We start from the raw sequence: 14,398 nt of genomic DNA, 5'->3' as shown, positions 1-14,398 counted from the left end.
TCTTTAAAAAAGTTCACCCTAATGCACAAGAAGTTACCTCTCGAGATGTTATGGTACTCCTCGGAACGATGGATGATGCTGTGACTTGTTGCACTCCTCGTCCGTCGAGCATTCAGGATGGTCTTACACAAAGATTATGAAGTTTTCTGTTTACTCATATCTTGAAAGATGTTCTTTGTTCCATGAACCTCTCTCTTTCTCACATGGTGAAGTTCTCAAAATTCACTTATTAGTAATAAGCTATTACGGGGGAAGAGTAATGGAAGAATTCGTTTATTAGTTATTTTGTTAGTTCTCGCCCGCCTTTCCTCACAATTACGAACTGCATACATGCCTTACAGAAGCCTTTCGACTCTATGGATGTTAGGATTTTTTTTATCTTTCGCCTTAGAGACCGAGATGATCTTAATATATTGCTAGAATCTAGCTTTTAGTATATTCAGAATAAACTTCCAGTCCTTTGCCCCTAGAATCATTATTTTTAGTGGGAGAAGCTTAATTTTTCTGTAATTTTAGTTTGGGTTAAAACTATTCAATATTCCTCTGTTTATGTAGATTCCTAAGCTTCTCATCAAATCTTTGTTAATGCATCAGCTCACTAGTGAAAAGGGGCGTATTGGTTTGACAAAAGTATGTATCGAAGTTTCTTTTGGTATCTCCCTAATTCAGTCTTTCATATTTATCTTAATGATGCTAAATACTATGCTATTAAGATGGAGTACGATTGGAAAACTATGAAGATATTCACATTATAATATTTATGAAAATCCTATAGGAATTGCATAAAACATACACCCTCTAATAAATGGGTTTAGAAGCAATCAGTGATTTTTGTGTCAAAAGGATATCCCTTTTGCTATTTCTGTGTCAGCTCTACATAATATTGGTACTTGTATGTTTTAAGATTAAGAAGAAGAAGAAGAAGCAGTTATCTCCTTCTAGAACAGGGTCTTCTATTTCTTTATCCAGGATTTCTTAGAGTACAAATTATTTGATCGTAGAAAAAGTGACTTCAGCTTATGGACTGCTTGAACATTCACCTATCATGATTCACATTTTCAAAGCAGTGACAAATTCCAATAGATTTGGTGCCCTCACGAGTATTGATATAGTTGAAGAAGACTATGAGGCGGAAGTGAAAGATGACATTAACTCGGTATTTTTCAACCTTTTAACTTAGTGTAGAAAAGTATCATGGTTACCAACCTTTTAACTCTGTATTTTATGTCTAAGAAACTTTCGGATCATTCCACTTATCATAATATTACCAATCGTGAATTCATCGCCTCGTGGTTTACCTCATAAACCTTTGCGATAGCGTGGGAGAAGTCTTATATAATATTACTTATTAGGGCCTTGTATAATATTGTGTTATGTGCTTTTTGAACCTTATGCTTCCAAGTAGTGAAACGTGACCATGATACTATTTTTACTTAATATTATTCTAGCCTCTTTGTAAACAAAAAAACAAAAAACAAAAAATTCATACAACTTTTATAGTGATAATATGTTGATCTATACGGGGTTATGATTTGTCGATTTGATATCACCTTTCATGAAAGTTTTGGAGAGATATTACTAAAAATAAATGAATTAAGAAAAAACCTATTCACATGATGAAAATACTAAAATCCTACAAATATTTACACTCTTTTTGAATAGTTTAGAAATAATGTAACCAATTATAAATCTGAGTGTTTTTGGATCAAATTTCCATAATATATTTCAAACGAATTTAGAAGCGTAAATATTATAAAACATTTGAAGGAATATCAAATTTTATCAAAATATGATGAAATTAGAAAAATTCAAAACTGCTCACGAGCTAAAAATAAAAAAAATTTGTTTCCATCTATCTAGAAGGATTGACAAGGTTTTTCATGTAGTTTGGCCCTGTTTTAACCAAGTTTAGACCCAATTATAGTATTTTTTATTCCATTAAAAAAAATAATAATTAGGTCTAAATTGGGTCGAAACAAGACTTAAGTTCGTGAAAACCTTGGCAATGGTTCCGGGTGGGAAAAAAAAATATTTTTTTAAAATTTAATGATAATTTTTTGATTAATTCAAATTGTTAATAGGCTTATTATTTTTTTATTTCAGCTAAATTTTATGAAATTATATATCTCCATAAAAGCTCTTGTAACATTTGAATATGTTAATTCGTTTGAAAGGTTTTCCGATATTTCGGTTGAAACACCAAGATTTGTGCCTAGTTATAATACTTTTGTATTATTCAAAATAAGTATAAAATTTTAGCTAACCTTTGAATTGGTGTCAAATGGACAAATTTTTTTTTTTTTTGAATAAATTCTACTTTTTAAGGGTTAACATCAGTAAAAAAAATATTTTAAAGACTTAAAAATAAAAAAAAAAGGTCATATAGATCTTTTAAATTTAGTTTAAATATTTTTAAAGATTTAAAGATTTTATATTTTTTTAAATATATAAATATTTTTATTATTACATTATTATTTTTTATAATACTTATGTTATTTATATCTATTTATTTTTTAAATTTAAAATATTTTTTAATTAATTTATTATTTATATTAATATAAATTGATATACAAATTATTAAATATTATTTATTTTAAATCGATCTAAGTTTTGGATTGGTTCAACTAGTTCAATTAAGTGGTTTGGTTATATTTGAAAAGGGGAGAGAGGATAAACTTTTTTTTAGGAAAAATATAAAATGTGATCGAAGGTTACCTTTGTCATTTTAAAATTTTAAAATTTTTAAAATATTTTTGAAAAAAAAAGATGCTAATTAAAAATTTAATAAAATAAGAACTTTTTTCTAAAAAATATTTTTTAATTTTAAAATAAGTACAAACAAGAGAAGTAGATGTGATAGGGAGGATTTGCTGTGCGGACCAAACCAAGAGATGCTCTTGAATCAACGGTGGCCCTTTGGGCAACATCCGTTGAAGCATCACTTTGTGCCGACGAATAATATCACATCTTTTTTCTAGCAAAAGATCATCGCATCTTTTGTGAATGGCATATTATTGCATGGGTACAAGTCATCCAATAGTTTTGCCCCACCTTTCCCCTTCACCCGTCACCGCCGGTGCAAATTAGCCACGTGGCCAAGCCTCGCCTCGCGTTTCTCACGCGTGGTCCGTGGCGACACTTCAACATTTCCGATACTACCCTTCCTCCTGCTGACGTTTCCCTGTGGTCATAACTAGCCGCCAACGAGTGTGCTCCGCCAGATCGACACGTAATGTCACGTGGTTGCGTTCTGTAAGAGTCCAAGAAAAGTGACACGAGTATCCTGGTAATTTCAAGGATGCCATCGCTATGAAACTCGCACGCTTTTGTTGCAACCGCACCTATAAATGCCTTCTAGCAGCGTCTTCGACTGTCGCGCTCCCAATCCCCAATCGCATCGCTCCTCCGTCACTGATCCTAAAACCGTTAAAAGTAAGAAGGAAACCTCTCCGATTGTCGGTTCTCGAACTCGGACATGGCGTACCGGACGCTTGAGATCGCCTTGATCTCCGCCAAGGGCCTCAAGGACGTCAACCTCTTCTCCAAGATGGCCGTCTACGCCGTCGTCTGCCTCTCCGGCGACCCTCGCACGCGGCAGAGCACGCCGCCTGACCGCGAAGGCGGTTGCAACCCTTCCTGGAACTCCACCTTTCGCCTTACCGTCCCCACGGACGCCAACCTCGCCCGTGTCCATTTCCTCCGGATCCTCCTCCGCACCGAGCGCGCCCTCGGCGACCGCGACGTCGGTGATGTCCGGATTCCCCTAACGGAGCTGATCTCCCGGGCCGGCGACGGCCCGCAGCCCGTGCAGTTCGTCAGCTACCAGGTCCGCAGGACGACCTCCGGCAAGCCCAAGGGCGTCCTCAACTTCTCCTACAAGCTCGGCGAGCGCGTCGCCGCGCCAGCGGCCCCCGCACCGTCTGCTGCCCCGCCCGCAGGCTACCCGCCCTCGGTCACGGCGTACCCCGCGTCGGCTGCTGCCCCGTATCCTTTTCCGCCCTCGTCAAAGGCGGATGAGCCCGTGATGGCGTACCCCTTGGGGACGAGCTACGGGGCGGCGCAGCCGTGCCCGCCGCCATCGGTCTACCATCAACCGCCGCCGCCGCCGACCTACCAGCAACGGCCGCCGTATGGTTACGGGTACGGGTACGGGTACGGGGCGGCGCAGCCTCCAGTGGCGCAGCCGCAGAGGAAGAACAATTTCGGGATGGGATTGGGTGCGGGGTTACTGGGCGGCGCGCTTGGCGGGCTTCTGGTCGGGGATATGGTATCTGATGCTGCGGCCTACGACGACGGGTACGACGCCGGATTCGACGATGCCGCTGGCTTCGATTTTTAGGCGAGTCTTCTCCCTCTTTCTTTCTTATCTCTTAGATGTGTGTGTGAAAATAGAACAGTTAGATAATTAGGCAATCTCGGAACTTTTTGCTGTTGTTGTGATTTGTGCTTATGGATGATGGTTGTACATGACAAAATTTACTTGCTCGGGTCAGTGGTTGTGCGCCGAATTTGGCTTCAACAGTATACATAGTGCTAAAAGAATCTGTTCGACAATAGAAAAGAAAAATCCATGGAAACAAAGAGAGAGATGGCTGAAGAAAAGCTGCTTTTAACAAACTGGAGAAAGTTATCTTGTTTAGTAAATTATTGAGAATATTCTTTCTTCAATTGGGGATGAGAGTATATGATTCACTTTAAATCATGAATATATGTACTCATATGATTAATATCTGTGGTAGTTTTATTACTGCTACGCACGAATCTTGCTTTTCTGCCCACTTTGGTGAAATGATAAAAGTTTCTTTGCTTTTGATATGCTATTCCCATGGTGGACCTTCTAAGAACCAAGTCTTCAAATTATTTTTATACAAAGTGACTCTGTGATAAACATAAGAAATTCTCTGTATTGGACTGTAGGAGCTTTTTTAACCTCTTAAGATTAACAATTATTTTTTGATATGATAGTTAATTTTAACGAATTTACCTGCATTTTGAAATACTATAATACTTGGATCTACTTATGTTGGTGGATATAATTAATTATTTTGAGAACACATAAATTGGTATGCATTTTGAAGTCATATGTAAGGATGATCCTTTCCTGTATTTTATGTTTTAATTTGCATTGCTTGTTGGTGTATTTGGAGTTCTGGTTTTGTTAATGTTGGCATTGAAGTCAGAATTAATTCTTTAATTCTGGGCTCAGGTTGTTTGTTTCGTAGTACCCCTTTATGTTCTGATGAGATTAGCATTTAGATGTCACCTGAATTAGTCCCTTGGATTTTCGAGTAACAGATTTTTTGTGTATCCTTCAATTTGACGACTGATAAATACTCATTGGCGCAAGCATACTCCTTCCTGCACAGGTTCCTTGATTAATACTTAATCATGCATATAATTAAATATTACTAGTGGCACATAACAAATGCCTTTGGGCTAGTGACTTTTAGCAAAGTTGGAATACTGAATAACAAGTGCAATTAAGCTGGATTTGAGCCCCTGGTTTATGCCCTATCAAACCGATGGCTCTCGAACATAGACTTGCAAGCCAAACTTAAACTATCACACCATTCTCTCTCAATAGTACTTTATGCATATAAATTGAACTTGCCTAGAAACTGAACTGTCTTTTCTCAAATTGTCTATAATATGAATTTTTATAAATTTTGAGCTTCATATTAAGTCTATATTATATTCAATAAAATAATTAAATAGTGGAGTTAATTACATATTGCATCCTATAATTAGACTCTATTAGTATTGTGATCCATGTATTTCAAAAATTTACATTGGATTACTATAATTTTAAAAATAAAATAAATAATCATATTTGTCCTAACATCATTAGCTACATTAACGAAAAACACATATAACACTATTTGCTAAATTGGTGTGAAAATGATGAGCAAAATGATAATTTTAACATCCTTTCAGTTTTCATGTGGAATGTTGAAATTACTTTTTTGTCCATCACTTTTACATCGATCCAACACGTGATATTATGTATTGTGTTTTCCGTCAATACAATTGATAGCGTTAGGGCAAATGGCGTTATTTAGTTCATTTTTAGAACTATAGAGGGACCAATATTCATTTTTTTAGTACAAGGATCGCGATACTAATAGGGTCTAAGTATAGGAGCTAATATGTAATTAGTTTGACTTAAAACATTTATATTTAAATCCCTATAATTATAATTATGAAAGTGAAACATTTAGTTCCATCTACTCTAATATCATCAATTTTATCAACGAAAATATAAGAAAAAAGGTAAAAATATAATTTTAATATTCCAATTGATGGTGGCGAACGATGGTACCATTGGGGGTTGTAGGTGACTATTGTGGATTGTTTGGACTATTTCGGCACTAAAAGGGGGAGGTGAATTAGTATTTTCGTAAAAATATCGGTTTAAAATTTTTTGTTCGATGAAACCATATCGAAAATACGTTTAAACTTAGAGAGCAAATGAGAATAGTAAATAATTGAATAAATAAGTAATGATAATGAAAAAAACATTTTTGCATTTTCTTGAGATTTCAAGCTAGCAATTATCGGTGATGTTCAAGATAGCAATTTCTTCTCTTTTGAGAAGTGTAATTTTTGCTTTGTCTTGAATTGTGCAAGCTAGCTAGTTTGCCTCTTTTTATGATGTCCACGCTAAAAATTTTTACTCCCCCTTTGTCATTATAAAAAAGAAGGGAAGACATTTATATCAATTTTCAAAATAATGACAAAGGTAAGTATCAATCTTATCATTATATTTTTAAATTAAAACATACACATTTTCAAAACCATACATTTCATTTTTCATGCATGATATAAATAAATCAATCATCATTATGAGCATATCATACATGATACTCAAACATTAAAATTTTTAAGCATTTATCAACATGTTGATCATGATATCAAACATTCATCATTTAAAACATTCATGATACACATCATATGCGATACATCATGTACATCATTATCATAAGTATTGCATGCATCATTACAAATTCATGAATATTTCATCATTGCATGCATCATACCAAATCATAAAATATAAAATCATTATTAATGCATGATTCCAAATCATCATTTATTTCACATCATGATGGTACCAATTTTATCAAATTACGTCCTACCATGCATGATCAAAACTTCTTATCAAAACAAATTAATGAATATTTCATGTATTCATATCATCGCATAAGGAATATCAAGAAGAATTATTAGGTGATGAGATGTATTTCATTCATTCAAAGAATTTTACATAACAAAATTCAAGTCATAAGCCTTAAAAGATGTCATGATAAAACATATAAACAATATTGATTTATAAAATCAATACTCAAGTTATAATTTTGAGAAATCAAGAGAAACCGTGATTCATTTTAGCAAATCTCCTTTTAAATAAATAACATAAATAATTCTTAGAAGATCATGAAAATGATAGAGTTCATTCAATCTTGTAAGAGAACAAGATATTAATTGATGCATATAAAATCTTGATTTAAGCATAAGAAATCTTAATTTATAAATTTCAAAAAATCAAGATAAAGCTCATTTAAATCATCAAATTAAGATCAATAGATTTTCAAAAATGAATTATTAGGATCAAGAAAATCCGAAAATAAAATTTAACACTTTCATGCATTCGGATATGGTTTTGCTAAAGATTTTCAAACACAATCATGAAGATAAAACATGCTCATGATCATGAAAATTTTTGTATCCAAAACACAAAATTTCCAACATGTTATTAAGGCATGCAATAGTGTAAAATTCTCATTATAGCAATTATATCCTACAATGCATGATCAAAATTTCTCCTCATTTTATCATTGTAAACAAGAAAGAAGAGGAGAAGAATAAAATAGTATAAAATATTTTAATCATTTCAAGACATACAAGCTATAAATACAATCACATCATCTCACGAAAGATAAAATCTCAAGGATCATATAAATACCAAAAGACATGATTCATTTAAATAATTTCTTTAATAAAATGCAAGAAGTCATGGTGAATAATCTTGATTTACATAAAGTTTAAAAACATAATTATCAAGATCATGATTAGTTTTATAGATCTCGTTTTTAGGAAATGATAAAAGGAAATGTAGGAGATATAAGATTTTGATTCATAAAGAAGATCTCAAGTAATTCCAATAAACTAAGATCATAATTAGGATAAAAATTTATTCAAATTCAAATCATCAAATCAAAATCATTTTCAAGAAATTCATAAAAAGATGATCAAATAGATTCATCACAGTCAATAAAATAGAGAAAAAGAATTTTCAAGAAACATGCTTTTCTCTTTTTAGCCATTTCAATTAATATGATTTATTTCATAGAAGCATGCCTTCTTCATTTATGAAAACATGCATCAACGTTTAGGATCGAAAAATGAATTTCATCATAAAACCATCAAGATCAATAAACCACAAAAATCATCATGTATAACTTTAAAATCTCATACACAAAATCGTCAAATCATGGTGTCAAAATTTTAATATTTTCATTACAACTTTATGTATTACTTCAAATCAAACATGATTTCATTAAAAATCGAGAAATAACAATGGAAATAAATATGATAAACATTATTACTTCTTAACCATGATTTCATATTTTCAATCAAAATCATTTTGTTTGTTTATCATAAAATATGCAATATTATCATTTTCAAAATTACTAGCATGATCATAATTTTTGTATTTTTATTTTCAAACATGTAATTTTTAAGAAAATTAATTCTAAACGAAAAAAGAAAATACATCATGAAAGCATCAAGTAATTTAAAAATAAATTAGGGAGATTTCGATTACCTCATCATTGAAAGCGGTTAAGGCGTAGTTTGCCACCTCGTCTTTCTTAATTTTCTTCTCAGTCTTTTGGAGGAACTCGATTCATCCCACTTTGTGTTCTTCTTCTTTGGTCTCTTCCTCCGTTCAAGTTCATTATTTATTTTAGATTTTTATTTAATAAACTTATTAAGATTTAGTATTCGAAGTTCAAGTTCATCATTGTCCTCATCACTTGAGTCATCGCTCAAGTAGTATTTATTTGTCTGAAGTTCCAAATCCTTCATGTTCTTTGGAAGGTTGTTTTGTTCATCATGTGTATTGTGCACCATTTCATATGTCATTAACGAACCAATTAGTTCTTCAAGTGGAAAAATATTTAAATCTTTTGTTTCTTGTATTGCGGTTATTTTAGGATCCCACATTTTTGGAAGGGATCTTAAGATTTTGCTTACGAGATCAAAATTTGAAAAAGATTTACCAAGAACTCTTAGATTATTGATGACATCCGTGAAATGGGTGTATATGTCGCCTATTGTCTCGCTTAGTTGCATTTGAAAAAGCTCAAAATTATGCAATAAAATGTTAACTTTCAAGTCTTTGACTCTACTAGTTCCCTCGTGCGTGATTTCAAATGTTCGCCAAATATCAAAAGCCATTTCGCACGTAGAAATCTAATTGAACTCATTTTTGTCCAAAGCGCAAAATAAGACATTCATAGCCTTTGCGTTTAAAGAAAAATACTTCTTCTCCAAATCCGACCATTTGTTCATCGGTTTAGAGGGAAGTTGAAAACCGTTTTCAACATTATTCCATAAATCCAAATTCATAGAAATCATGAAAACTCTCATTCTAGTTTTTCAATAAGTGTAGTTCAATCCGTTAAACAACGGTGGACGAACAACCGAAAAGCCCTCTTGAAAGCCATGAAGAGCCATTTCTCTCAGGTGTAAATCCGAAATAAGAAAAACCGGGCTCTGATACCAATTGTTAGGATCAAGAGCACTAAGAGAGTGGGGGGGGGGGTGGGGGTGGGGGTGAATTAGTGCAGCGAATAAAAACGTCAACTTCGTTAAATCTCTCGTACGATAAAAATCGTTTCCGACGTAAAACCAATTTCGGAAACTTAGCTTGAAAGCATACGTAAATGTATTGAAGGCAGTAAGCTATTGAAGGAGTTTGCAGTAAGGTAATAGCAGGAAATAAAATGCAAACCAGAGAAGATGCGAGTTTATAGTGGTTCGGTCAATCGTGACCTACATCCACTCCTCCGATTCCTTTTCCATCGAGGCCACCGGCATCCACTAACGATCTTCCTTTACTAGGCGAAGATCAACCTCTTTCTTACACCCCTCTTCTCCTTTTACCGGGTTTAGGAGACAACCCTTACAAGCACTCACTCTCCTCTCTAAAATAGAATTCTAACACTTAAGCTAGAGGAGGGATTTCTGATTTCTATAGTGTTTCTTTCCTTTTTTGCTCTCTGTGCTTATGTGTATTAACCAGGGATGTGAGGGGTATTTATAGGCTCCAAACTAGTTTGAATTTGGAGCTCAAAAATGTCATCTCCTAGATTTTCGGGGTCCTAGCGGTACCACCTCCTGACTGGGGTGGTACAACCGCTTGGCAGCTCAGAGACTGAGCCTTTGGGCGGTGCCACCGCCTGACAAGGGCGGTTGCACCACCCAGTCTCGCTCGGAGACTGAGCCCTGGTTGTGCCATCGCTTGACTGGGGCGGTTGCACCGCCTGATAGAGCTCGGAGACCGAGCTCAGGCAGTTCCACCGCCTGTCAGGGGCGGTTGCACCACCTAGTCTCGCTCGGAGACTGAGCCCAAGCGGTGCCACCGCCCAGCTTACCTGGGAGACCCTCTCCTGGGCGGTGCCACCGCCGACCCTGGCGGTGCCATCGCCTAGCAGGAATTCTGGTCCGAATGGGTTGATCCATTCGGCCCAATTTGGGTCTGTCAAGGGCCCAATTACCCCCAGATTAAGTTAATGAGATCACTTTCCATTCCTAACTTAATCTACATGCTAACTACGACATTTCTTAAGACATTTACTACAACTTGCTCCGGTGCGTCAATCGCTTCTTCCGGCGAGCTTCCAACGAACTTCCGGCGAACATCCAACGAACCTTTGGCGATGCTCCAACGAACTTCCGGCAAACTCCTAGACTTGCGACGATCCACTTGGCGAGTTCCGACGAGCTTCTTTTGGCAAGCTCCTGGACTTCTCGGATTTGTTCCCGTAGAACCTCCGATGACCGTCCAGACTTCCATCGAACTCTCGAACTCCCAATGTGATCATAGTCTTGACTCCGGCGCAACTCCTACTACATGTCTTACTTTCATCGTAGTTAATCCTGCACATGTAAAACAAAACTTCGATCGAGACAATTAATCTTAAGCAATTAACCAAGTTGTCCGGCATGTCATTGGTCCCTCGACGCTTCGTCCGATTCTTCGGCACATCATCCTCTCTTGCGGCCTATTGCCCAATCGGCCAGTTGACTCCGCAACTCTGATATCCTTGGCACAATACCTGCTCTTCTTAGCCCGATGCCCGAGTCCACGGCCTGAAGCATTCTGTCGATACGTCGACCGATCCACCGGCCCGACGTCCAATCTTCTGACATGTTCCTCCGGCACAACATGGTTTTTCCTGTTTTAATTGTCTCATCCTGATCGAAGCATTCTGCGTTACTAAAAATGCAGATTAAAACATAAACATATATCAAGTGGTTTCATCATCAAAATACGAGATTCAATACTTTGGAAGGTGGTTCTCAAGTTCTTTATATGCATTGCACGTCATTTCATAGGTCATTAGAGACCCGATAAGTTCTTCGATCAAAAAAGTTTTTAAACTTTTTGCTTCTTGTATAGTCGTTATTTTTGAATCCCAATTCTTAGAAAGCGAGCGTAAAATTTTGTTAATGAGTTCAAAATTAGAAAAGCATTTGCCAAGAGCTTTTAAACCATTGACAACATCCGTAAAACGGGTGTACATGTCAACAACGGTTTCACTTGGCTTCATTCGAAAATGTTCAAAATCGTGCATTAAAAGATTTATTTTAGAATCTTTTACTATATTAGTGCTTTCGTATGTGATTTCGAGAGTGTGTCATATATCAAAAGTCGTTTCGCAAGTAGAAGCCTGATTATACTTGTTTTTATATAAGGCACAAAATAAAGCGTTCATAGCTCTAGCATTTAAAGAAAATGTCTTCTTCTCCAAATCATTCTAATGGTTCATTAGAAGAGAAGACATTTGAAAACCATTTTCAACAATGTTTCATGAGTTCAAATCCAAAGAAAGTAAGAAAACTCTCATTCGAGTTTTCCAATATGTGCAGTCCATCCCATTGAAAAAGGGAGGACGAATGAGAGAGTAACCCTCTTGAAAGCCGAAAAGAGTTATTTCTCTTAGGTGTTAAACCAAATGAGAAATACAAGGCTCTAATACCAATTGTTAGGAAAAGAGTTGGCACTAAGAGGGGGGTGAATTAGTGCAACGGTAAAAATCACATCGGTTCAAAACTTCATTGCGATTAAATCTGTTTCTAACGAAAAACCATTTCGTAAAAGTATTAACTTTGAAAGAGTACAAAAGAGCGTAGTGGATGGAAAGCAAGTAAAGTGATTTGTAGGAAAGTAAATTGCACAAGAGAATCACAAACTAGATTTTTATAGTGGTTCAATCGTCATGACCTACATCCACTTCGCCGATTCCTCTTCCATCGAGGCCACCGGCATCTACTATCGGTCTTCTTTCAATGGGCGAAGACCAACTACCCTTTTACACCCCTCTTCTCCTTTTCACGGGTTTAGGAGACAACCTTTTACAACTCTCTTTTACAAGACATCTCTCACACACCTCCCTTAGAACTCTCTCTAAGTTTTGGGAGGAGGGAACTCAACTTTTTAAAGTTTACAACTTTAGAATCATAGGGTTTTGCTCAATATTTCTTCATTATCCATGCAGGAATAGCTGGGGTATTTATAGGCCACAAATGGATTGAAATTTGGAGCCCAAATTTTAAACCCCCGAAATTTCAAGGTACGGGTGGTACCATCGGTTGCACTGGGTGGTACCATCGCCCAGACTAGCAGTACCACCGCCTAGACAGTCTCGGAGACTGAGTCTGGGCGGTACCACAACTCAGACTGGTGGTACCACCGCTTGACATAGTTTCGGAGACTGTGCCACGACGGTTTCACTTGTTTAGTCACTGTTTGAGCCTTTCTCTTGGCCCAACATAGCCCAAACTTGGCCCAACTGTCCCCTAATTGGGTTGGCCCAATTCTAATTTCAATTATGTACTAACTATGAATTTTAATACATTTACTAAGATAAACAAAGTCCATAAGTCTAGGTTTCTTTTGGCGATCTTCCGACGATCTCTCAGCAATGTTCCAATGGACTCCTAGCAAGCTCTTAGACTTCATGACGATCTTCTTAGTGAGTTCCGATGAGCTTCTTTGGTAAGCTCCTAGACTTCTCGATCAATTCCTATAGAACTTCTGACGAACTCTTGAACTCCCAATAAAATCATATTCTTGACTCCGGGACTTCATTTTGCTTTATGCCCTACTATCGTAGTTAATCCTGCACACATAAAATACACTTCGATCTAGACAATTATTACTAAGCATGAATCATATTGTCCGGCATGTCATTGGTCCATCAACGCTTCATTCGATTCTTCGATGCATCATCCTCTCTTGCGGCCTATTGCCCAATCAGCTAGTTGACCTCTGCAACTCCGATTTTCTTAGCTTAATATTCGCTCTTCTTGGCCCGATACCCGAATCCATGGCCCGAAGTCTTCTGTCGATACGTCGATTGATCCTTTAGCTCGACGTCTAATCTTCTGACATGTCTTTCATCGGCCCAATATGATTCTTCCTGCTTTAATTGTCTCTTTCTGATCGAAGCATCCTACGTCACTTAAAACACAGATCAAATCATAAATACTATCAATTGGTTTCATCATAAAAATCTGAGATTCAACAGCATTTTCGTTATTATGTCTCATAGGGTATGACAAGAGCCATTACACCTTCATCGTTGGGTGGGTCCAACAGAGGTGGAGGCCTCACAATCATCATTGCGCCTTCATAGAAGGAGGCTTTGCCCTCGATGTCCTTGGCAAGTCTGATGGGTCAAAGGGAAGGGAACATTCCATGAGGCTAGGAGCAAAATGATAAATGATCATTTATAAAAAAAGTATGGTCTATGAAATTTTTTTAAAGTTTTATAAAAAGAATTCAAAGAAAAAAGCTTTTTCTCAAAATTTACCCTATATAATATATAATATATAATATATAACATGTAATATATAATATTTAATATTTAATTTGTAATATATATCGTATAATATGCAATATGTAATATATAATATAATATATAATATATAATCTATAATATGTAATCGGTAATATATAATTATAATATGTAATGTATAATGTGCCATATATAATATATGACCACCTATGAATAATAAATACCCCCTCATGAATTTTTTACTCTAAATTTTTTCACTAATATTGAACTATTATGATGTTTTTATTTGACTAATTTGTATTATTTTTCAATAA

At 35.9% G+C, this 14,398-nt stretch overlaps 1 protein-coding gene across 1 annotated transcript; it reads left to right on the top strand.

Moving 5' to 3' along the window:
- The first annotated feature begins 3,386 nt into the window (after window positions 1-3,386).
- On the top strand, window positions 3,387-4,542 carry LOC135638307 (protein SRC2-like). The gene has a single exon (XM_065151382.1). It carries the CDS (start codon window positions 3,476-3,478, stop codon window positions 4,337-4,339), a length of 864 nt encoding a protein of 287 aa, XP_065007454.1. The 5' UTR covers window positions 3,387-3,475; the 3' UTR covers window positions 4,340-4,542.
- Window positions 4,543-14,398: the final 9,856 nt, after the last annotated feature.

This window comes from Musa acuminata, chromosome BXJ3-5 (assembly GCF_036884655.1).
Source record: "Musa acuminata AAA Group cultivar baxijiao chromosome BXJ3-5, Cavendish_Baxijiao_AAA, whole genome shotgun sequence".
NCBI classification, from domain to species: domain Eukaryota; kingdom Viridiplantae; phylum Streptophyta; class Magnoliopsida; order Zingiberales; family Musaceae; genus Musa; species Musa acuminata.
This window is presented reverse-complemented; position numbering and strand designations above follow the sequence as displayed.